At 39.9% G+C, this 24,208-nt stretch overlaps 1 protein-coding gene across 2 annotated transcripts in view; it reads left to right on the top strand.

Moving 5' to 3' along the window:
- The window catches only part of LOC100694946 (beta-1,4 N-acetylgalactosaminyltransferase 2), a 43,407-nt gene extending 23,935 nt beyond the window's left edge, over window positions 1-19,472 (top strand). The window contains exons 9-13 of one of the 2 annotated variants that reach the window (XM_025906700.1): window positions 2,249-2,430; window positions 3,292-3,435; window positions 5,753-5,981; window positions 16,754-17,061; window positions 19,210-19,472. In XM_025906700.1, coding sequence (XP_025762485.1) covers window positions 2,249-2,430; window positions 3,292-3,435; window positions 5,753-5,981; window positions 16,754-16,935 — 737 coding nt within the window. In that variant the 3' untranslated portion in view covers window positions 16,936-17,061; window positions 19,210-19,472. Of the gene's footprint in view, window positions 1-2,248; window positions 2,431-3,291; window positions 3,436-5,752; window positions 5,982-6,106; window positions 6,905-16,753; window positions 17,062-19,209 lie in introns of those variants that run through there. The other variant, XM_019358280.2, reaches the window with a different exon arrangement.
- Window positions 19,473-24,208: the final 4,736 nt, after the last annotated feature.

Genomic DNA, 24,208 nt, shown 5'->3' with positions numbered 1-24,208 from the left:
CCCAAGTTGCTTGAGGTCCAGTGTGAAATATCCACAGTCAATCATGATTTGAGGTGCAATGTCTGGTGCAGGTGTTGGTAAACTGCTTTCTGAAATCAAAGGTCACCGCAACAGTCTACCAGAATGTTTTAGAGAGCTTCATGATTCCTTCTGCTGAGGATCTATATGGAGATGCAGATTTCATCTTCCAGCAGGACCTGGCCCCCGCCCATACCGCCAGAAGCACCAAAACCTGGTTTGATTGCCATGCCATCACAGTACTTGACTGGCCAGTCAAGTCGCCGGACCTAAACCCCATTGAGAATCTATGGGGTATCAAGAGGAAAATGAGGTCCACCAGACCCAAAAACAAAGAAGAGCTGACAGAAAGCATCAAGGAAATCTGGGCTTCCATAACTACCAGGCAATGCCACAGGCTGATTGCCTCAATGCCATGGCGCATCGAGGCATTGAATAAGGTGAAGGGATTCCCAACCAAGTACTGAAGATTGACGTATCATTTTGAAAGTACCACATTTGATTGATTTGATGTGATCCTAATTTCTATTTTTTTTCCTGCAAAAACTGAGAAGTAAATGGTGATGTCGTCACAGTATTCTAATTTTTTGAAATCCTGTTTTCATGGGTTTTATGAGCTGGAAGCCCAAATTATGTACAAATAAACAACTAAGTACTTGTAATCATTTAAGTTGTGGGGCCTGAATCTATAATCTATGAAAGTTTAACGTTTTGAATGGAATTATGTAAATAAATAAACTTTTCCATGATATTGTAATTTTTTGGAAAGGGTCTGGAGATCGACTGGTAAATTGAAAGCTTCTGTTTTACACTTGGCTCTCTTCACCACGATCGGTACAGCGGCCGCAAACTGTTTCAGCGCGAGCTGGAGGCCATCACCCGATGAAGCCAAAAGAACCACATCATCTGCAAAAAGCAGAGATGAGATTCCGAGACCACCCAAGCGAAAGCCTTCCACCTCTTGGCTACACCTAGAAACTGTGTACATAAAAATTACGAACAGAATCGGTGACAAAGTGCAACCCTGGTGGAGCCCATCACCCACCAGGAACAAGTCCGACTACTATGGACCCAGTTCTTGAAACAGCTGTATAGGGATCGAATGGACCGTGGCAATGGGCCAGACACCCCATGCTCCTGAAGCACCTCCCACAGGACACTTCGAGGGACACGGCTGAATACCTTCTCCGGGTCCACAAAACACGTGTAGACTGGTTGGGCAAACTCCCATGCATCCTCAAGTATCCTTGAGAGGGTAAAGAGCTGGTACAGTGTTCCACGAACAGGGCGAAAACCCCATTGTTACTCTTGTATCCGAGGTTCGACTAACAGAAAGACTCTCCTTTCCAGCTAACCTCATCCACCCCAGGGGCTCTGCCACCAAGGAGCTGTTTAACTGCTTCAGTGACATCGCCCCCCCGAGATAGGTGAGTCGTCCCCCTCGTCCCTAGACTCTACTTCCTTCACGGAAGACGTGCCAGTGGGATTAAAGTGGTCCTAGGAGTATTCCTTCCAAAGTATTCTTTCCACTGCCCCACAGACTCCGGAGTCCCCACAGACTAACCAAACCCGATAGGACTCATTCTTCAGCCTGGTGGCTCCCTTCACCTCTGGTGTCCACCAATTGGTTCGGGGGTTACCACAACAAAAGGCAACAACCACCTTGCTGCCGCATCTCAGTGCAGTGGCTTCAGCAATGGAAGTGCTGAACATGGGTCGTTCTGACCCAATGTTACCAGGCGGCGTCTTTGTAAATTTCCTCCACCTGTCATAGACATCCACATGACTTCCAAAAAAATTACCCAGTGTAAAGTTCATATGTTGAACTTCATATTGACGTCCAAATTGTGGACCAAGTTCACGTTGTATAGCTGTCCAGCATTCGTCATGAAATGATGGACTCATTATCGACATGTTCTGCACGTCTATCTGACGTACAATGTTTAGTGGGAGAGAACTACTATCAAGCTTCCTCTAACAAAAGCAAGTTGGACCAAATACAGCAGAACAGAGAGGTGTACTATGAAGTCAGGCTTTATTTGCCTTAGCTGACTCAACAAAAGCTAAATCCCCAGTCGGAGATAATAGGTGTGACCAGAACACCAGAATTCATTGGGTTTGAAAATGTTCTACATTCATTCACTGCTATATGAAGCCAATAACTCATTCTACTCTGTAGCAGATGATCTGTCTTATTTTCTTGAAACGTTTCTTGGCTTCTGTCTGTCAGATATTAGCTCTCAAGTTACCATCGCCACAAAGACCTTCCTGCGGTACGAACAGCTGAAGGTCTTGTTGGACAGCATCCGAAAATTCTATAGCAACATAAAAGTCATTGTTGCAGATGACAGCTTTGAACCAGAACACATTACCGGAGAAAACATCCAGCATTACATCATGCCTCCAGCACAGGTATGCATAGACATTTAGAACTTAAGGTTGTGGTTGTTTTTTTTTTTAAATTAATACTGAGTTTTATCAGACGTCTAAGACATAGCAGTATAATTATTGAAAGATTTATTCAAATAGTAAAATATAAAATTCTATGCTTTTTTTCTTTCTTTCTTTCTTTTTCTTTTTTTCTTTTTCCCCTAAATATAAACTTAATTTGTTTGCAAGTTATCTATTATTCTCACTTGAAACTCAGATTAATGGGATTAATGCAGAACAATTTAGAAATATAAATAAAAAAGAAAGAAATTGTATTGTGAAGAAATCCCAACAGTCAGCATTTTGCAATGATAAAAATGAAAAACTCCCTTTTAACGTGAAGACAGCTCAAACAGAGCCAGCCATGGTGAGGGACACTCATCTGCCATAACCAGCTGTGGAAAGAGAAGATAAAGAGAAGTGAATTGAAAAAGAGATCACTGACAGACAGGACAAAACACAGAATAAGGGACAGAGAAGAAAAAAATGTAATCACATGCTCCAGTGGTATACAAAGGTGAGGAATTAAATGGGAAGAAGAAGAAGAGTGGAGAGGAAATGCTCAGTGCATCGCATGAAATCCTTCCGCAGTCTGAGGATAGTCAAGTGTGACCTGATCCAGCCCTACCTGTAAGCTTTTGGGTAAAAAACAAAAGATTGTAGCTTTTAATATCAGTCTCCAGTGTTTTGCATTAGTGTTTTTAGGAACTTTCTGAACAATCTGATAGTTATGAATTACAATAGTCAAATCTAGAAGTAATGAATGTCACAAGTGACTACTTACACCTTAGGGGGTCAAAGGACCATTACAACAGACTGTAAAAGATGTTTTTTCATCCTCAGGGCTGGTTTGCAGGCAGAAATCTGGCTGTTTCCCAGGTAACCACCAAGTACTTCCTGTGGGTGGATGATGACTTTTTGTTTACAGAAAAGACAAAGATAGAGAAGCTTGTGGAGGTGATGGAGGCGGTCCCTGAACTGGATGTGGTGAGAATGAAATGGCTCATGTTACATGATTGTGTTTTCTTCTTTAAATAGAACACTAAAAGTAAAATAAACTGAACTATGTAGATAAATTATATAGTTATTTCTGTTAACAGATGTAAGGTTTTGTTTTTCCCCAGTCTGCTGATCATTTGCATCACTAATGTGATCTACAGTCGTGGCCAAAAGTTTTGAGAATGAGACAAATATTAGTTTTCACAAAGTTGGCTGCTAAACTGCTTTCAGATCTTTGTCTCAGTTGTTTCTGTGATGTACTGAAATATATTAACAAGCACTTCATACTTTTCAAAGGCTTTTATCGACAATTACATGACATTTATGCAAAGAGTCAGCATTTGCATTGTTGGCTCTTCTTTTTCAGGACCTCTGCAATTCGACTGGGCATGCTCTCAATCAACTTCTGGGCCAAATCCTGACTGACAGCAACCCATTCCTTCATAATCACTTCTTGGAGTTTGTCAGAATTAGTGGGGTTTTTGTTTGTCCACCCGCCTCTTGAGGATTGACCAGAAGTTCTCAATGGGATTAAGATATGGGGAGTTTCCAGGGCATGGACCCAGAATTTCAACGTTTTGTTCCCCGAGCCACTTAGTTATCACTTTCGCCTTATGGAACAGTGCTCCATTGTGCTGGAAAATGCATTGTTCTTCACCAAACTGTTGTTGGTTTGTTGGAAGAAGTTGCTGTTGGAGGGTGTTTTGGTACCATTCTTTATTCATGGCTGTGTTTTTGGGGAAAATTGTGAGTGAGTCCACTCCCTTGGATGAGAAGCAACCCCACACATGAATGGTCTCAGGATGCTTCACTGTTGGCATGACACAGGACTGATGGTAGCGCTCACCTTTTCTTCTCCGGACAAGCCTTTTTCCAGATATCCCAAACAATCGGAAAGAGGCTTCATCGGAGAATATCACTTTGCCCCAGTCCTCAGCAGTCCATTCACCATACTTTCTGCAGACGATTAATCTGTCCCTGATTTTCTTTTTTTGGAGAGAAGTGTTTTCTTTGCTGCCCTTCTTGACACCAGGCCATCTTCCAACAGTCTTCGCCTCACTGTGCATGCAGATGCGCTCACACCTGCCTGCTGCCATTCCTGAGCAAGCTCTGCACTGGTGGCACTCCGATCCTGCCGCTGAAACCTTTTTAGGAGACGATCCTGGTGCTTGCTGGACTTTCTTGGACACCCTGAAGCCTACTTAACAAGAATTGAACCTCTTTCCTTGAAGTTCTTGATGATCCTATGAATTGTTGATTTAGGTGCAGTCTTAGTAGCCACAATAACCTTGCCTGTGAAGCCATTTTTATGCAACGCAATGATGGCTGCACGTGTTTCTTTGCAGGTCACCATGGTTAACAATGGAAGCACAATGATTTCAAGCATCACCCTCCTTTTAACATGTCAGGTCTGCCATTCTAACCCAATCAGCCTGACATAATGATCTCCAGCCTTGTGCTCGTCAACATTCTCACCTGAGTTAACAAGACGATTACTGAAATGATCTCAGCAGGTCCTTTAATGACAGCAGTGAAATGCAGTGGAAAGGTTTTTTTGGGATTAAGTTAATTTTCATGGCTAAGAAGGACTATGCAATTCATCTGATCACTCTTCCTAACATTCTGGAGTATATGCAAATTGCTATTATACAAACTTAGGCAGCAACTTTTCCAATTTCCAATATTTATGTAATTCTCAAAACTTTTGGCCACGACTGTAGGTTCCTGCTACACTAAATCAATTGGAGAATCCTCTGTGATTTTGTCACTTGTTTTCTTCTTTAGGTAAATCAGATGTAACTGATTATAGCATTCTAAGTGTGACCTAATGCGCCCGTTCCACCATCACCACCAAGGCTCATTCCCTTTTCATAAGACTGAACATAAATCTTGCACTTTTACGGGAACAGGAATAAGATAAAATTCTTCCAAGCTTCTGTACAGCATGTAACATATAAGCCACAGTCACATATATTATATTGAGTGACCAATGTGCAGGTGGGCAATGCAGCATTAAATGCTGCATGGTCGTACTCTCTCCCGCACTCCATATTGTTCATTGTTGATCTACACATGTCTGTTGCTGCCACGGACATTGCACGCTCTTACGTCATTGTCATGAGCCACTCTCACAAACAAAATCATGGTTTAGTAACACAATAACGTGCTAATGACTTTGTTTGCAATAGTAATCCCTTACTTTACTCTTTCTTGAAAAAAGTAATCGGATTAGAGCAACACGTTACTGCCCATCTCTGTTCATGACAATATTTAAAGCTTGATCTTCGGTTTCTCTTTTTTTTAGGTTGGTGGGTCAGTAAAAGAGAATCAGTTTTATTTCTCTCTTATCTATGAAGAAGGAGAAGAAACTGAAGGTGGCTGCTTATACAGGAAGTCTAATAAGAAATTCCATTCAGTTCCTGGTTACCCACAATGCTTTTTGGCCAGTGGAGTGGTCAACTTCTTCCTGGCCCGTACAGATGCTGTACAGAGGGTGGGATTTGACCCTAAGCTACAGCGGATAGCACATTCAGGTAGGTCCAGATTTCAGTTTGGTTTACAAGTGACAAAAGTAGCAAGTTTCCAGTTTTCCTTAGCTATGATAACAAAATGTTTTATTTTGAAGTACTCTTTTTTTTTTTTTTTTTTGTAAATCTAGAGTTCTTTATGGATGGACTGGGCTATTTACTGGTTGCCACTTGTGGTGATGTATCCATTGGCCATCAACATGTAGCCAGAAGTGCTCGCTATAGCAAGTTCAGAAATCCTAGAAAGGATGACTCTGAATTCAAACTGCAGCTTCATTTCTTCAAAAACCACCTTAAGTGCATCAAATATGGATAGATGACCTTAAGAGAACATCAGTGAACTGGTTGTAGTTACATATTGCACTCTATTTTACTTAGAGCAATGTTTTCATAGTTATTGCTTTGCCTGTAATCGTTAATGTTTCTCATAGTCCATTCTACTGCTACTACTATTGTAGGCTATAATAAGAAGAACTCAAGCCAGATGTTTCCAAAAATTCAGAATCAAACCAAATTAAATAAATGTTATGTTGTTGATGAAAGAAGGACTTTTAAGTTTGGAAGTCACAATAGCATTTATGCTAGAATAAGTTATTGGTTACTCATTAAGTTATAGTTATATTGAGTTATAGTTTTTGAGAAGTTATTGTTATAAAGTCACTGGTCACTTTCAGCAAAGGTGAAAACATTGTCATAGAAAAGAAAATTAGGGGCTATAATTAATTTTCACAAGTTTTTAGTGAAAAATCTGTGCATCTCAACTGTTTTTGTACAGTAACTTTTACATTTAACTTAGACAATTAAATAATATTAAACAATGCCATGCAAAATGTATTTTCACATTATGAATGTGTTCCAGCTTACAGGCCCTCATAGTGTATCTTTGGGGAATCTAACAGTGGAGATTAATAAAATGCAGCCCTTTTTGTGTGCACTGAATATTCTGCCAGCGAGATTTCTAAATGAAGTTTTTGTATGTGTATAATTCTTCACTTTTGATTGTTTTGGGGGTTTTTTTTCAAAAAATTGCACAACCTCCCTAAGTCCTTGAAAAGTTTCAGTTTTACAGATTCCAAACTTCTCTTACTCTTTAAGGACATTCATATCCTGTTAGAATTTTTTTAAAGCGTAAAAAAATCTAATAAATAAAACTAATAACAGCTACCGTATTTTCACGACTATAAGGCGCATATAAAAGTCTTAGATTTTCTTCAAAAAGTGCGGCGCGCTATAGTGCAGTGCGCCCTGTGTGTGTTGTAAGGAGGACGTAGTAGAGAACACCATGAGAACGCTAAAGGGTGAAGTGTGGGCGTTGACCAGAGATGGGCAGTAACGCGTTACTTGTAACGCGTTACTGTAATCCGATTACATTTTTCAAGTAACGAGTAATGTAAGGGATTACTATTGCAAAAACGGTAATTAGATTACCGTTACTTTCCCGTAGGAACGCTGCGTTACTGCGTTACTAAAACCGTGAGTTTTTTGCGAGAATGTCTCATGATAGTGACGTAAGCGAGTGCGACGTTCGTGACAACAGCTGTCTGCAGATCAACAATGGATAATATATCAAGTACGGGAGAGAGTATGAGCGTGCAGCGTTTAAAGTGTGGAAGTACTGACCTTATTTTGAGTTTGATTCCATAAAAAGTGACAAAAACATTAGCGTCCGTTGTGCGTGGGAAGAAAACTTCTTTTTACAGCGAAAAAAACCCCCTTAACTTCCAAGCAAGCGCCGAGTGCGCTACGACTGTAATGGCAAACACACAGAGAAATTCGCGGAGTCTTCCACTGACCGCTGCGGCACACCTGCACCAGGGTAAACCTCCGCCTACCCCCGTCCTGCTTTACAGGTGAAAATAGAGCAACTAGCCTTTGACTTTATTTATTTTCTGCTGTGTTTTACTTGCATCTATTTGAAAGAGTGAGTGTAAACACAAAAACATATTTTATTTTATGTGCTGGAATGTGCAGAAAATAGGTTTAAATGTTAAACAAATTTCTTCCAGTCAGAGAATGTTGCATATAATTTAATTTTTGCTTGATGCATAAAGTTAAAAGATTAAAACTAATAAAACAAGTTTTAAAAAGAGACATTTCCATTTGATTACATTTTGTATGATGGATTATGCAGAAAAAGTAGAATTGGGCTGAAAGATCTATCGCTTTATCACCTATTCAGGTTGTAAATTGTGTTTTTAAAAAGTAACTAAGTAACTAAGTAATTAATTACTTTTGAAAATAAGTAATCAGTAAAGTAACGGGATTACTTTTTGGGGGAAGTAATCAGTAATTAGTTACTGATTATTTTTTTCAAGTAACTTGCCCAACACTGGCGTTGACTGTATATACAATCGCACATACATACTGTTACGGGTTCAAAAGTATTGGAGATGGATACAAGAGGAAAACCACAATAACAACACTGGTCCGGCCGAGTTGAGTCAAACGATGATTTTAATGAACACACGTGTGGGAGATGAACACTGTACGCAGACAGCATAAGATCTCTGGTCAAAAAACCACACAACAATAGTTTTATGAAATCAGGGTATTAGAACGCCCCCTCATGCGTAAAGCAGGTGCAGTACAAGCAATGTTGACAACTCTTGACACAACAAGGGAACATTCTCTCCGTCTCGAGGGCAGGCACTGACTCCCACTTATCTCCTGAAGCCAACTGTCCCTTATGGAGACACAACATTGCAGCTACAAGGTTTTTGCAGATTGTTAGTTGGTCTCTTACCTAACCCTGAACTCACTAACTGTGTGTGTGTGTCCTAACCTCAAATTGCACCCTCTTTTACCTCTTAGCTCGTGTGTAATAATCTGAATCAGGTATGTAATATTAAATGAATGTTGTTTAATCAACTGCCACTACTTAAAACTTAACAAAAGATATAACTGAATAAAAGATCACAAAAACTAACATGATATCAGTGTTTTGTAAGCGCGTGCGGCCTTCTATGCTCGAAGTCACTCCCCTCAATAGATCAGCCAGACATCCCGCTGACTGTAGCTTTTAACCCTTACTAACTTGAGCACAACTCTATAATAAGCACAAAACTGCAATATGTATAAAGATGATCACAGTTACCCCTGCAATGAAAGATTATATGATTATGCTGACACCTGTAAATAGAAGATTAACTTGAGGTTATAACAATCACTGTAATACAAACTTTAATGTAATGTCAATAGCTTCAATAAATGCTTTAATGCAATGCTTGTGATATGATTCTGATGCAATGATAATGCTGATGATAAAATAACAGTAAAATACCCCTTCTTATCCCACAATACCTGTATAAAAGAACAGGTATGTGCGTTATGCAGAACATCGTCGTTTTAACAACCCTGAAAATGGCAGAGACACGCTTATGAAGCACAGTTTAAACTGAAGGCCATCAGCTACGCAGAGGAACATGGAAATCGAGCAGCCGCGAGAGAATTTAAGATTAATGAATCGATGGTTCGCAAGTGAAGGAAGCTGGAAAACAAGCTCCGGCAGGTCAAGAAAACGCAGCTGAGTTTCCGCGGACATAAGGCGAGGTGGCTCGAGTTGGAGGAAAGACTCGAGCGGTGGATCATCGAGCAAAGAACGAGCGGGAGAAGCGTTTCGACGGTCACCATTCGGCTACAAGCGGTTTCGCTAGCAGAAGAAATGGAAATTGAACATTTCCAAGGAGGCCCGTCTTGGTGCTTTCGTTTCATGAAACGGTGCCATTTTTCCATCCGGACCAGGACTACGGTAGCGCAGCAACTTCCAGCGGATTATAATGAAAAACTGGCCATCTTCCGCTCCTACTGCAGCAAACACATCGCCGACAAACACATCCAGCCCAGCCACATCACTAACATGGACGAGGTGCCGCTCACTTTCGACATCCCGGTGAGTCACACTGTGGAGAAGAAGGGGACCAGCACGGTAGCGATACGCACAACGGGGCACGAAAAGTCTTCTTTTACTGTTGTGCTTGGCTGCCATGCTAATGGACAGAAACTGCCGCCTATGGTGATTTTTAAGAGAAAGACTTTGCCTAAAGAGAAGTTTCCAGCAGGAATCATCATTAAGGCAAATGAAAAGGGCTGGATGGATGAGGAAATGATGAAAGAGTGGCTGAGGGAGGTGTATGTAAGGAGACCAGGTGTTTTTTTCCACGCATCACCATCGCTGTTGATCTGTGACTCTATGCGTGCCCATCTCACAGCCGATGTGAAAAAACAAGTGAAACAAATGAACTGTGAGCTTGCTGTCATTCCGGGAGGCCTGACAAAGGAACTCCAGCCGCTGGACATCGGTGTGAACCGGCTGTTCAAAGTAAGGCTGCGAGCGGCGTGGGAGCGATGGATGACCGATGGAGACCACAGTTTCACTAAGAGTGCTAGGCAGCGCCGGGCGAGTTACGCCACAATTTGCGAATGGATTGTAGATGCTTGGGCTAACATGTCTGCTGGCACTGTTGTTCGAGCTTTCGCAAAAGCCGGCATCATTTCCGAGGAGCCGCACGGCACGGAAAGTGACTCTGACAGTGAAGAAAGTGAACCTAGAATGTTTGATGGCGATTTAGCACAGCTGTTCAATTCAGACACAGAGGATGAGGACTTCGATAGGTTTGATTGATGACGATTACCGGTAATAAAAATGTGAGTACCAAACTCAGTTTTGCTCCCGCTTTATTTTTAAATGCGCATCCTTGTATGCGCCCTATAATCAGGTGCGCCTTATGTGTGTGTGTTAAATACAGTAATGGCACACATAACTGAGACTGCGCCTTTTAGTACGGTGCGTCTTATGGTCGTGAAAATACAGTAACTATTTGCAAAAATGTACAGGGAGTGCAGAATTATTAGGCAAATGAGTATTTTGTCCACATCATCCTCTTCATGCATGTTGCCTTACTCCAAGCTGTATAGGCTCGAAAGCCTACTACCAATTAAGCATATTAGGTGATGTGCATCTTTGTAATGAGAAGGGGTGTGGTCTAATGACATCAACACCCTATATCAGGTGTGCATAATTATTAGGCAACTTCCTTTCCTTTGGCAAAATGGGTCAAAAGAAGGACTTGACAGGCTCAGAAAAGTCAAAAATAGTGAGATATCTTGCAGAGGGATGCAGCAGTCTTAAAATTGCAAAGCTTCTGAAGCGTGATCATCGAACAATCAAGCGTTTCATTCAAAATAGTCAACAGGGTCGCAAGAAGCGTGTGGAAAAACCAAGGCGCAAAATAACTGCCCATGAACTGAGAAAAGTCAAGCGTGCAGCTGCCATGATGCCACTTGCCACCGGTTTGGCCATATTTCAGAGCTGCAACATCACTGGAGTGCCCAAAAGCACAAGGTGTGCAATACTCAGAGACATGGCCAAGGTAAGAAAGGCTGAAAGACGACCACCACTGAACAAGACACACAAGCTGAAACGTCAAGACTGGGCCAAGAAATATCTCAAGACTGATTTTTCTAAGGTTTTATGGACTGATGAAATGAGAGTGAGTCTTGATGGGCCAGATGGATGGGTCCGTGGCTGGATTGGTAAAGGGCAGAGAGCTCCAGTCCGACTCAGACGCCAGCAAGGTGGAGGTGGAGTACTGGTTTGGGCTGGTATCATCAAAGATGAGCTTGTGGGGCCTTTTCGGGTTGAGGATGGAGTCAAGCTCAACTCCCAGTCCTACTGCCAGTTTCTGGAAGACACCTTCTTCAAGCAGTGGTACAGGAAGAAGTCTGCATCCTTCAAGAAAAACATGATTTTCATGCAGGACAATGCTCCATCACACGCGTCCAAGTACTCCACAGCGTGGCTGGCAAGAAAGGGTATAAAAGAAGAAAAACTAGTAGTTAGTAGTAGGCTTTCGAGCCTATACAGCTTGGAGTAAGACAACATGCATGAAGAGGATGATGTGGACAAAATACTCATTTGCCTAATAATTCTGCACTCCCTGTATAGTTCATATATTGGGTTTCTCTCAGCTTTTCATAAAGGTTCACACACAGGAAACTGTCATGAAAGCTGTGTGAGGTGAGGCAGGATTGGACCAAAAAATGCAGGATTCAAAGGCAGCATTATTGCAGGACTCACAGATTGACATAACAAAACAATGAAGGCACAAGGAAATTAAACTGGGAAACACTAAACTGATAGAACACACAGCTGGAAGAATGATGGCGATCGACAGCAGACAGGAGGAGACACAGACAATGTTTACACAAAAGGGAAATCGGGGCAGAGAGGAAACACCTGGGGAACACGGCTGAAGTCTGACTGACGAGACAGGGGAAGTAGAAGTAAACATAATTCACAGAGGACAAGAGAATATCACATTAAAAGAGGAAACAGCGAAACACTCAGTGAGACTAAATACAGAGAGTGAGGGACAGAGGGAGAGCGAGAGCGACATGGAGACAAGACAGAGACTTGACACACAGAGGCAAGACCAAAAGAAATAGGACAGGAAAGGGGACAAAACTCTGCAATAACAACTTGCATCAGGGCTCTGAAAACACAACATAAGAATCACATAATTCCCCAAAGAGTAAACAAGACCAAACGATGCAAAACACATAATACAAAACAAACTTAAAACACTGGGTCAAAGCCCAGGACCATGAAAGAAACATGTTGATAATTAACACTTACACAATCTATTAACTTCATCTTACTAATGATGGTCCAATAGTCCGTTGACTTGTGGGGTGACATTATCTTCTTTCCTTTCATAAAGGACGGTTTAGTGTATTCTTTGATAAAGGAGGTAATAAGCAAGGGTTGAATAACCTCTTTATCTCTAGCATAGTAATCTAGTAATAAATACAAGTGGCTTTTATTATGGCTGCAGCCCAGATACCTCCTGGTCTTTTCACTCAGATAGGAGCCCTCTTGGTTAAATGTTCGACCACATTTAGTTTCAACATCTGATCTGTCTGCTGAACCCCTCATCTTTGCTCTCTTGATATGCTCAGTAAAAGAAGCAATTAGCAAGTGAAACCTCAAAATTTAGAAAAGATGAGGATCTTCTGAGTTGATCAAAAACTTGTTGCTTATGTATCCATTTTAAACAGAGACAGCTACTTATGTAAACACACCACTACATCATCCAGTAAGTGCTAAAATCTTCTCTGGAAATTCCCTAGGTGTACATTGGAATTTTTTATGGTTTTATTTTATTATTGGTGGTGTACACAGCTGTAGAACTTTATAAGTTAACCCTTGTTTGTGTCAGACAAGCAAAGAACAATTTCACCGAAGAGCCCATTGTCAACCTGAATTTGTAAATGAGGCTGTGGATACTCTGTGTGATTCATCAGCTACAACAGAAGGAAACTCTTTCTATCACATTGATCCGTCACACCATAGAGCCAATGGAATGCAATGTCTGCCACTTAGTAAAGAATCTTAATTTCTTTCAAGATACAGTTGTAACAAACTTAAATAAAAACCTTTTATTTAGTAGGATATGCTAAATTCACAATCTGAAGGCCAACTCTAGCAGAGAACTTATGGAGAAGTTAAACGAGCAGCTCAGAACTATCAATAAATGCTTCAGGATCAACATCTTTTCTTTTTACATTTTTAAAAATAATCTGTACTTGCCCAACCAGATTTTTGTAAATAGAAAGTCAGTTTTATGTATTGAAGTGTATTTGTGATTAGTCACAAAAACACAAGACAAAGAAAAAATCTTCCCCCAAAGGTTCTTCAAACTCTTAAACCACTTGAAACTAAGCTCAAGGATAAATACAGTGAGGGAGAAAATACAGAAAAGAATATAAAGACTAAACAACCCCCAAATCAGATAGAATATTTAACCCTTGTAATGTCCTCGGGATTCCCAAACACTTGTTTGCCATGCACGTGGAGTAATTTTTGACCCGAGGACAACACAGCGGTTAAATAACAAAACTTAAAATCAGATCTTAAAAGCTGGGCCATGACACAGGACATGATAGTGTGTGTGTTTTTTTTTCTTAATCCTAACTCCCGTATATTTTTAAAATAAAACTGTGAGAAGTAAAATGCACAAAATGTTGAATTTATGAAAACTTATACAAATCAAAACGTATATATTCAAACTGATATTTAATGAATGAAGGTTTGTCTTACCTAGGTGCCACACCATTGCTTTCTCTGCCTCTCCTTTATTGTCTCTTTCCTTGCACAAAGCTTTCAAATATTGTGAAGTCCTATTAACAGACAGGACCCAAAATGGTACAATGCATGTTGATGGCAAAAATTCAGTCACAAACCTTTATTTTATGCTTTTACATTTTTATGCAACTTTACAGAAATCCTCAAGCAAGCTAGTCAATCTAGGATGTCAACACCACTAGATACACTGCTTCTTCCTAATCAAACCAAACTGGCAAACTAGATATGTGTCTAATGAAGGTCTAACCTTGGTTGTAAAATGTTGTTTACTATATATCTAAGTTTTATCTATGCATTTATTTTGTTATCCATTTTCAACACTGGTGATTTTTTTTCTCTGAAATTTTTTGAGCTTGTTGTATTGCGGATGCTATTTTCAACTAATTTGTTGAAAAGTTAAAAAGAAGGTGAAATAAAATAGAAATCAAGTTGTGTTGTGCTGTGTTGTTATTTTTATACAAGTTTCATTCTAATATTTTTATTTGAATCTCTTTAGTCTACTTTGAATAATTGAAACCATTGCAACGATTCTATTTATTAAAAAAAAAAAAAAACACTACAAATTAGTATTAGTGTTCTTTTATGCAGTAGCAGCACTTCTGGATAAAACAGAAGACAGCGATGCTATACACACGTCACCAGCATTGCTGCTACTGACATCTAGTGGTTCTTTGGGGTATTGTATAACGGGGCGATCGTGGCTCAAGAGTTGGGAGTTCGCCTTGTAATCGGAAGGTTACCGGTTCGAGCCCCGGCTCGGACAGTCTCGGTCGTTGTGTCCTTGGGCAAGACACTTCACCCGTTGCCTACTGGTGGTGGTCAGAGGGCCCGGTGGGGCCAGTGTCCGGCAGCCTCGCCTCTGTCAGTGCGCCCCAGGGTGGCTGTGGCTACAACGTAGCTTGCCATCACCAGTGTATGAATGTGTGTGTGAATGGGTGAATGACTGGATATGTAAAGCGCTTTGGGGTCCTTAGGGACCATAAAAGCGCTGTATAAATACAGGCCATTTACCATATATATTGCGATTGACAAACCCCACTCCGATCCAGCAGGTGGCGGTATGAAATACTGTCTGGTTTTTAAGAAGAGTAAGGTACAGGGGGTAATCACAGAAGTAGAACAGTGGTCATATAAGTGGGGGTTTAAATTCTCAGTAGATAAGACTAGGCTGCTAACTGTTCAGCCAGCAAAGCAATGGTTTTTACAAGGAAAAGAGTTGGGGATGAAATCAAAGTCAGATTATATGAACAAGAATGAGAAAGGGTAAAACATTTTAAATTTCTGGGGTTATGGTTTGATGAAAGGGTAACATCGACAGTACATATTCAGAAATTAATAGACAAATACAAGAAAGTGTTAAATATAATGAGGTGCTTAGTGGGAACTAAATGGGGGGGGCAGAACAAGTCTTCATAAGTTAGATAGTATCCAAGACTGCACAGGTGCATTCAAAACAGCCTCAACCGCAGCAGTAAAGGTAGAAGTGGGAGAAATGCCATTAAAAATAAGGAGAGAGCAACTAGCATTGAATTACTGGGCAAGTTTACAAGGACATGGTAAAGATCATCCAACAAAAACTATTTTCCACCCCTGCTGGGAAAAAAAGAAAAGATAATTGAAGATCTTTGGGTGGACAGTGGGACAGAAAGCGGTTGAACTTACTCTGGATAAGATCAACATGAGTCAGACAGTTACGTTGCCTACAATACCACCTTGGATACTCCCTGATGCAGTAGTAGATTTCACACTATTGAGAAAAAAATAAACAAGGATAGGGTTTTTATCTTAAATTCACATACAGTGCAGGAATATATTAATCAGTCTTAGAGTTATGTCAAAATATACACAGCATTTATTGTTCCTGAATTTAATATCAAAGTAAGGAAAAGGATCAGTGATGATTTATCAGTGTACACTGAGAAATGGTTTCAATACTGTTAGCTGTCCGGTGGATTCAAGATGCAACACCACTAAGATCTGTGATATGTTCAGACTCAAGTTTATTACTGGCTAGTTTGCAAGACAGTCACTCAGACTGCAGAGCTGACATTCTGATAGAGATCCACCAAACATTATCCACAATTACTATGATGGGGCTTATGGCAGACAGAACAGCAAAGGAAGCAACAAAGAGACCGATGGTGGATATGGATATCAGTGGGACAGAGATCAAAAGTAGAATATGGCACAAAATGAAAGAAAGGTGCCAAAAGCAATGGGAGGAAGAGAGGAAAGGGCGATGCTTTTACAGAATCCAAAGGAAAATAGAAGAAATTAGAAGCACAGGAACAAACAGGAAAGAGGAAACGGTTATATCGCCACTTAGATTTGGACACACCAGTTTGAATAACACGTTGTTTTTAATGGGGAAACACCGTACAGGGGAGTGTGACTGCAGTAGAGAACAGGAAACAGAACATGTTTTATTGCATTGTCAGAAATATGATGCTGAAAGAAGATAACTGATCAAAAAGCTTGGCAATAAGAAAGTGAAATTGGACTTGGTTGACTTATTTCGTAAGAGCTTGAGAAGTGAAAGTTATCAGATCATATTTTGGTTTTTAAAGCAGACTCATTTGTTTGGGAGGATTTGAATGTTTTTTGTTGTTTTGTTTTTTTTTTTTCTGTCATTAAGGTCCACACTCCACACCAGTTGGTGGCGGTAATGCACCATTTTGCTGTTTGCCAACCGCAAATGAACAATACAAGGAAGAATTAGAGCCGTTCCGGTTCACTGGACACTCCTCTCGAGCAGCAGACGATCCAAAGAAGTCATGTCTAAGGAAGGAGCAGAAGGAGCTGCTAAACCCAGACTAACAGCGGCGGAGGAACAACTCCTCCGCCACCGAAAGAACCTCGACTTCTGGAAGAAAAATGCAGCCCGGATCCGAACCCGCAACCTGCTGACAGGCTTGTCTATAGGAGCTTTTGTGGTCGGCATCTGTATCCTTCACAGGTCGCTTAAAGAATGAATGGCAGGAGTGTTTGGGTGTTTAGACTAAGAACAGTCCATGTGTTCTGCACTCCTTAGAGAAAGGAGAGAGGTGAGGTTAAACAAGAACACTTGTTTACAGACCCCGTGATGGGAAGTTCACAGTAAGTCATTAATGCGTGGGACTGCAAATTCAGCTTAAAAAATGTAAATATTACACTTTATTAAACATACAGTCTGTTTAGCAGAGTTGATCATCAGACTTGTTAAAGAAACTGAGTGCACTTTATTATTTATTTATAACCCAGTACAACATAACTATAAATAATGTACAGACAGCATAACAAATGTTATTTGTTATTGAAACTGATCCTTTAAAAGAGTTCACATGGGGCAACATTTTATATTCTGTGAATACATTTAATTTAAGGATAAGTCACCACATTCTGTTTTTATTTCTTTTTAACCTGTTAAAAAACAAACAATGTTGTACTTTGATTTATGCACGAGAAAGGAACACAGTATGAAAATATTAAATCTCTAACTGGACACAATGACTTTTGCTACTGATGAGAAATCACCGAACGTTGTTTTAAAGCTTCAGATTTCTAGTGATACATGTGAAATGTCGTAGTTCAGGGGATCAGACGGATAACCTGACAGCTGTCCACAACGTCTTAACGGCAAAGTGTAGGTAGTCATGAACAAAATCATCCTGCCCTAAACACGTGACATGATGCGAGTCTTGCCCTCTTCGTGTTAAAGGGCAGGTGAGGCAGTGTTGTGTTTTTGTGTTATGATAACACACAAAAAAAATGTAGCTATGTCAGTCCTGGTGCAAGCCCCCTGCAGTACATCTTAATAAATAAGTAAAACATTTTTAGTTACATTTTAATAAAAGGTTCAGTAATCTATTAACCTTTAATGTTCCAATTCAGGGGTATCAAACATAAGGCGCAGGGGCCAAAACTGGCCTGGTAAAGAATTTAATGGTAAATGGACTGATTCTTATATAGCGCTTGCCTACTCTCCCGGAGTACTCAAAGTGCTGTATACAACATGCCTCCTTCACCCTTATTCATACAAGCACTTCTAAACTCAAGTGAAAATTAACAAACATTCACACACTGATGAACGCATCGGAGGGCAACTTTGGGTTAGTATCTTGCCCAAGGATATTTGGCATGCAGACTGGGGAAGCCAAGGATCGAACCACCAACCTTGTAGCTGATCTGCTCTACCACCTGAGCCACAGCCACTCTGGCTCCATTGGAGAGTTTTGGAAAAGGAGGGCATAGATTTTGAACTTTTAACTGTAGTTTCACAACTTTATGTTTACTGATAAACCTTTAGCTGTTTTAGCTACATCAGTGTAATATGTTTAACAAAAGAATGATGGGAACGTTTATGTTTTTTCTACTATCCGCTATAGAAATATAAAAACTATAGAAAGGAGAAAAAAAATGTTTTCTGTCAATAAATTAAAAAAACCTATGATACTTTTTGTTTTATATTTACAGGACAGTCTGGAACTGTTCATATTTATTTCTTATAATTTAAGTCCGGAAAATCATGCTGACAGATTTATTTCATTTACTACAGCAGCATTTCTTTATTAAGATTTTAAGGATTACAAGTGTATTTAGGCTTCTTTACACTGACAGAAAGAGGACTTTCACTGGTCCAGCACACTTAAAATCAAAGTGGGCTGTTTCTGGCCCATCATGTAAAATGGCTTGGACATACCTGTTCTAATTACTTCCTCCAGTCCAGTAGGTGCAGTTAATGGAAAAAATATATATAATTATAATATAAACTTTACAGGAAAATAAACCAAGAAATAATGGTTGATTTGGAATAATGAGAGAACATGTCTCACTTGGCTGTGACACTGTATGTAGATCAATTTTATTTTATTTTTTATTTAAAATCGACTGTGGTTTTTGTTGTAGAGCCCCAAATAGGTTTGGGGCTCTACAACAAAAATAGGTTTGAGCCCCTAAACCTAACTGTAATGCACCTTAAAGGTTGCTAACTGTTCAGCCAGCAAAGCAGTCTAAAATGACGATGCTTTGGGTTTGAGGGTTTCCAGTTAAAACATGAGTTAAACTACACACATGGCTCTTTTAATGTGTTTCCTTTAACCTGCAGTTTTCCAGTTAGCTACACCATCCTGTCTGTGAAACAGGAGAGAATTGTGGAGGAACTGGATGAGGAAGCTCGGATCCACATCATCAGAGGGCCACGGACTGGTGCCAACTCCTGACACAGGAGCTCGCCTGGACTGGGCTTTCTGGCCCCTTAATACAGGTGGAGAAGTTTACACGTGGATGCTGGAGGGATCACGGCTCATACACGGACGTTACAATGTTTCTGGTTCCTTTTCTGTTTGGAAAGAAATAAAAGTATATATAATCATTAATATATATTTCTGATCAGTTTTCTGTATTACTGTAAGCCTTAAGGTGCTATGAGGAAAAAACACTGATGCCCATTTATGTAGTCCAGATTATAGCATTATAGTTATCGTATATCAGTGACATAGAACAGTAGAAAGTTGCCCAGGAAATCTAAAGAATTCAATTTTCAAGAGAAAAATGATCAATGTTTTCTTAAAATTATACAGATATGGTAAATGGACTGGTTCGTACATAGCACTTTTCTGCTCTACCTGAGCAAAGTGAATCATTCGCACAAGCACTTTTTTCTATACTTAAATGCTTTCTATCAAACATTCACAAACATTCATATTCTGGTGGATGCATCTAAGGGCAATTTGGGATTAGTATCTTACCCAATATTTGGCGTGCAGACTGGAGCAGCCAGGGATTAAACTACCAACCTTCTGATTAGCAAGTGACTTGTGCTGCCTCAGCCACAGCCACCCCAATATATTTATGTAAGATCCCAGTTTTGTGTATGAAAATTAAAGCCCATAGCTCAGTCAACAAGCATCTTCCACAAATTTGTTGTAGGCATAGCTACCTGTATTCGGTTTGCAAGCAACCCTGCTGATGTCAGCAAAATATCTAAATGTTCATGACTGCACTGTAAGAAATATGAGCTGTATGCCATTTGTGTATGCATAGCCTAATGTGAACTCGATTTCTGTCGCCATGTGTTGTAAGCTCATTCATTCAGGTTTCCTAAAAATCTAGGACAAAGTGCTCTGGGTTTAGGACAGCTGATCTGCTCATCACATGCCCCATACTTGAATTATACAGTCATGTGACTCAGTGCAGTCCTTTGAAAAACTTAAGCACATCCCATAATTGAGGAGTGTGCAGGACTACCTTTAGAATAGAATAAAATTGCTCTTTTTTGTCATTGTCCATGTACAATAAAACTGTGCAGGAAACACAATTGGTAAGATAACAGGAATAAATAACAAACAAGAGCAAGGCACACATTAAAAGGAAAGGTTGCAAAGGACTTGGACTGTATAGTTTCTGTGTGTGAGTGGACTGAGGGATGAGGGTTTGAACTCCATCATACACACACGAATGGAAATAAACTCACTATGGTGAATAACAAACCAAGGTTAATGGAATCATAATATATCTGTTTATCAAATACAATGACAATGAGGCATGGAAGGATTTGAATCATGGAAACTTAACATTCAAACTGGCTTATAGGCATCATGATGTTTAAAAATACACTGCTCAAAACCCCCCCACAAAGATGTCAGATCTCACTAGTGACTCATGCTGGATCTCTATACTGATATTGACTGGGTATAATGTGTTAGGAACAAAAAGGATCATTTGATGGAAATGATCAACCTACAGATGGTTGAATTCAAAGACACCCCAAAAATCAAAGTGAAACAAATTATGCCGCAGGTTCATCTATTTTGCCAAAAAATGTTACTTAGTAGTTTGTATGGCCCCCATCTGCTTGTATGCCTGCCTGACAACGTCACGGCACAGGTGGTGTCTTGGGGAATCTACTCCCAGATCTGGACGAGGGGATCCCTGGACAGTTTGAGGTGCAACCTGATGAAGGGCCTGAAAAGTTGTACTGGATTTGGGTCAGCCGGGCGTGGAGGTTTGTCAGTGAAACTGCCTGCATACTTTCTCCACATGCAGCCAAATGCGCCAGGGTAGGGTCAAATTAAACCTGCTCTCATCTGTAAAAAGCACCTGGTGCCAGTGGTGGACCTGCCGATTTTGGTATTCTATGATAAATACCAGTCAGATTCCACAGGTTTTGAGTCATTTTGTAACTGATAAATTCGGCACTGTAGCAATCAGAATTATTGTCTGAAGGACAAGAAAAATGCCTGCAGATTTATTTTCCCAAATGCATCATTACAGCTTTTTCCATACTGGTCAATTTGATAGTCATAGTTTGTTCCATCTACTTTTAAGTTATTACAGTCAGAACACACAGGACTGGGGACAGGAGAGAGAAAGACGAAGAAAATAGAAGTTGGGAAGAAACTCAACAGAAGGAGCGGGAAAGAAAAACAGGAGAAGAGAGTAATAAATAGGAGGAGAGAAAAGACGCTAAATCTGTTTGATCACCTGCTAGAAAAAAATCAAGCAAAAAGAAAGCAACAACCAACATAAGCACAAATTACAGTAAATATTAAATATTGAATTTTACTGAGCAGCACACAAGACCGACAACACGATATATTCAGAGGCAGCAGCCAACCAGGATACTGTGTGTCTGTGAGTATCTGTTCATACATAGGTGTGTACAAACAGGTACTCAGGTGTGATCGCCTGTGTGTGTGTAAGTGCACTTGTATTCACAAGGTTTCTCCATGTAGCTGTCTAATAGTAGGTGTGGGGAGCCATAGCCCTGCCCCCCAGGACATGAAGCAGGCATGGAGGAGATCCAGGCCCCAGAGGCCTCTTTGTTAACCTTTATTTGAAGATAATAATAATTATTTATATTTCCACAATAAGAATGAAATAAATTAATGGCAATAAATGAATCACAACTAAAAAACATAGAGTGAGTTTCACTTCAATTTTTAGACGTCTGTCCTGTAGCTGTTTTTAAAGTTGTTTTTAGATTTTTAAAGCAGACATAGTTGATAACATGTAATCATCTGCTATCATTAAAGCAAAAATATTGCTAACAGGAGGTGGTGGAGATTAAAAAATAAAAAGTTGACCTTATTGTTTTAACATCAATCAAACATAAAAAGACCGACTTTTGATAATTTTCTGTCAGTAAGGAGTGACAGTCTGCAGCACATGATCCCTGAAGGTTATAGGAAGGGACTAAGTAAATATCCAGAACATTCAACTGAATGAATTCTTATGAAAGATGATCCAGTACCTCAAAACGACACATTTGAATGCTGCTGCTTTGTATCCTGATCGAATTGCAGAACAATTTAAATGACTTCTGGGATAGCACGTCAGAGCTATCAATCAATTTCATTAAGGACATCGGTGGCAGGTTTTGCATGGACTTCTGAATCACCACTGGCCTCTTTTTGGATTTGATTTAGAGGGATCATAACCAGAGTGAATTTCTCCGCTTATATCTGCCAAGGTAAGTGCTGCTGTACAAACAGGTCTGATGAGTCAAACAGAGGAAGACACTGTGTGATCGCCACATAAGTCTTTATCAGTTTGGCTGATTACAGTTTAAATCTGCTGAAACTGTGTATTAAAAACAGCTTAACCTTCTGAGACTAGCATGTATGCATCTACCAGTCATTCTCTTAATTTTTTTAGTCATTAACAGCACTTTCTTGAAATGATTATTGTGGGGTAAGTATACTTCTTACTTGTTTAAAATATTGAGCAATGGTTTGCCATCGCATCGACTAAAAAAGTACTTTGATAATGTTACTGTAAATCACTGTAATTTACAGTAACATTTCCCTTCTGCTGCTGTGGAACGCTCAGCAAAATGTTTCAGTGGAATCTTCTGTACGAAGACGAAGTCCACACTGCTTCCCCTGTTCTACCTCAAACTGTACAAGCAATATAAACAGTCAAGTCTCTCATGGCAGATACAGATATTCAAACCTTTTGAAAAGGCAGGTTGTTTACATTTTTTTTAATCCAGTGATATAAATGTTTTTCTTTGTTTGTTTGTTTGTTTTTAACATTTTATGCTGTTGTAATGCTTTGCACTAACCCACAGCTAGCAGTAGTAAGATATATAGCTGAAGATGCCTTGAGGAAAATATGTAACAACCAGTTAGTGATAATAAACACAGCTCAAGTGACAGAGATGAACTGGATTAACTCCTGTTTTCATATCAGTGATTGAAAACTATGATTAATTAAACTGCCACATAGATATAGGAAAGAAATAGATTTAAAAAAGGTAGCTCATTAACAAAGTATTCCTGCATAAACTGGACCACAGTCGCTGTAGTCTCTGAAACGGCTTGATTGCTGAAGTTCTTAAATCTAGATTTTTCAAACAGCGGTTTACAGAGGAGGCAGCACAGTGGTTAGCACTGTAAGAAGGTCCTGACTTCAATTTCACCGTCACTCCTGGGTCTTTCTGTGTGGAGTTTGCATGTTCTCCCCATGTTTGGGTGAGTTCTCTCCGGCTACTCCGGCTTCCTCCCACAGTCCAAAGATATGCAGTTAGTGAGGATATGTCAACTGGAAACACTAAATTGGCCATAGGTGTGAATGTGGGAATGAATGTGAGTGTGAATGGTTGTCTCTGTCTCTGTCTATGTGTTAGTCCTACGACAGACTGGCGACCTGTCCAGGGTGTACCCTGCTTCTCGCTGGGATAGGCTCCAGTGCCCCCCGCGACCCTGAAAAAGGATAAGCAGAAGTGAATGAATGGAAATAGCTGCTTCCCCAAAAAAGAAAAGTTATCTCACTGGAACTGTGTTTTTTGTAAATGTCATTACAACGATTCATTTAAATTAGCATTTCTATTTGTCTTCTTTTCTTTTTTCTGTTTTAAATATTAAAACATTTTATTTGTATAATTTAAGTTATGTTTCTGAAATTATAAATGTTGTATTGATTTCTATAAACAGACACAAAATCTGTGCACTCTAATTGTATCTACTGAAGAGTTTATTGACCTAAATTGCTCTCAGCATTTATCAGTAGAGCATTATGTGGACTCAGTGACCGTGCTCTTTCTCACTATAAAGTTTGTCCTCTGTGTCCTGGCTGTGCAGGCTTTTTGTTCCAGTTTTCTCTTGTGAAA

The sequence above is a fragment of the Oreochromis niloticus genome, linkage group LG4 (assembly GCF_001858045.2).
Source record: "Oreochromis niloticus isolate F11D_XX linkage group LG4, O_niloticus_UMD_NMBU, whole genome shotgun sequence".
NCBI classification, from domain to species: Eukaryota; Metazoa; Chordata; class Actinopteri; order Cichliformes; family Cichlidae; genus Oreochromis; species Oreochromis niloticus.
The sequence above is the reverse complement of the archived record's forward strand: the minus strand, read 5'-3'. Positions and strand labels throughout refer to the sequence as shown.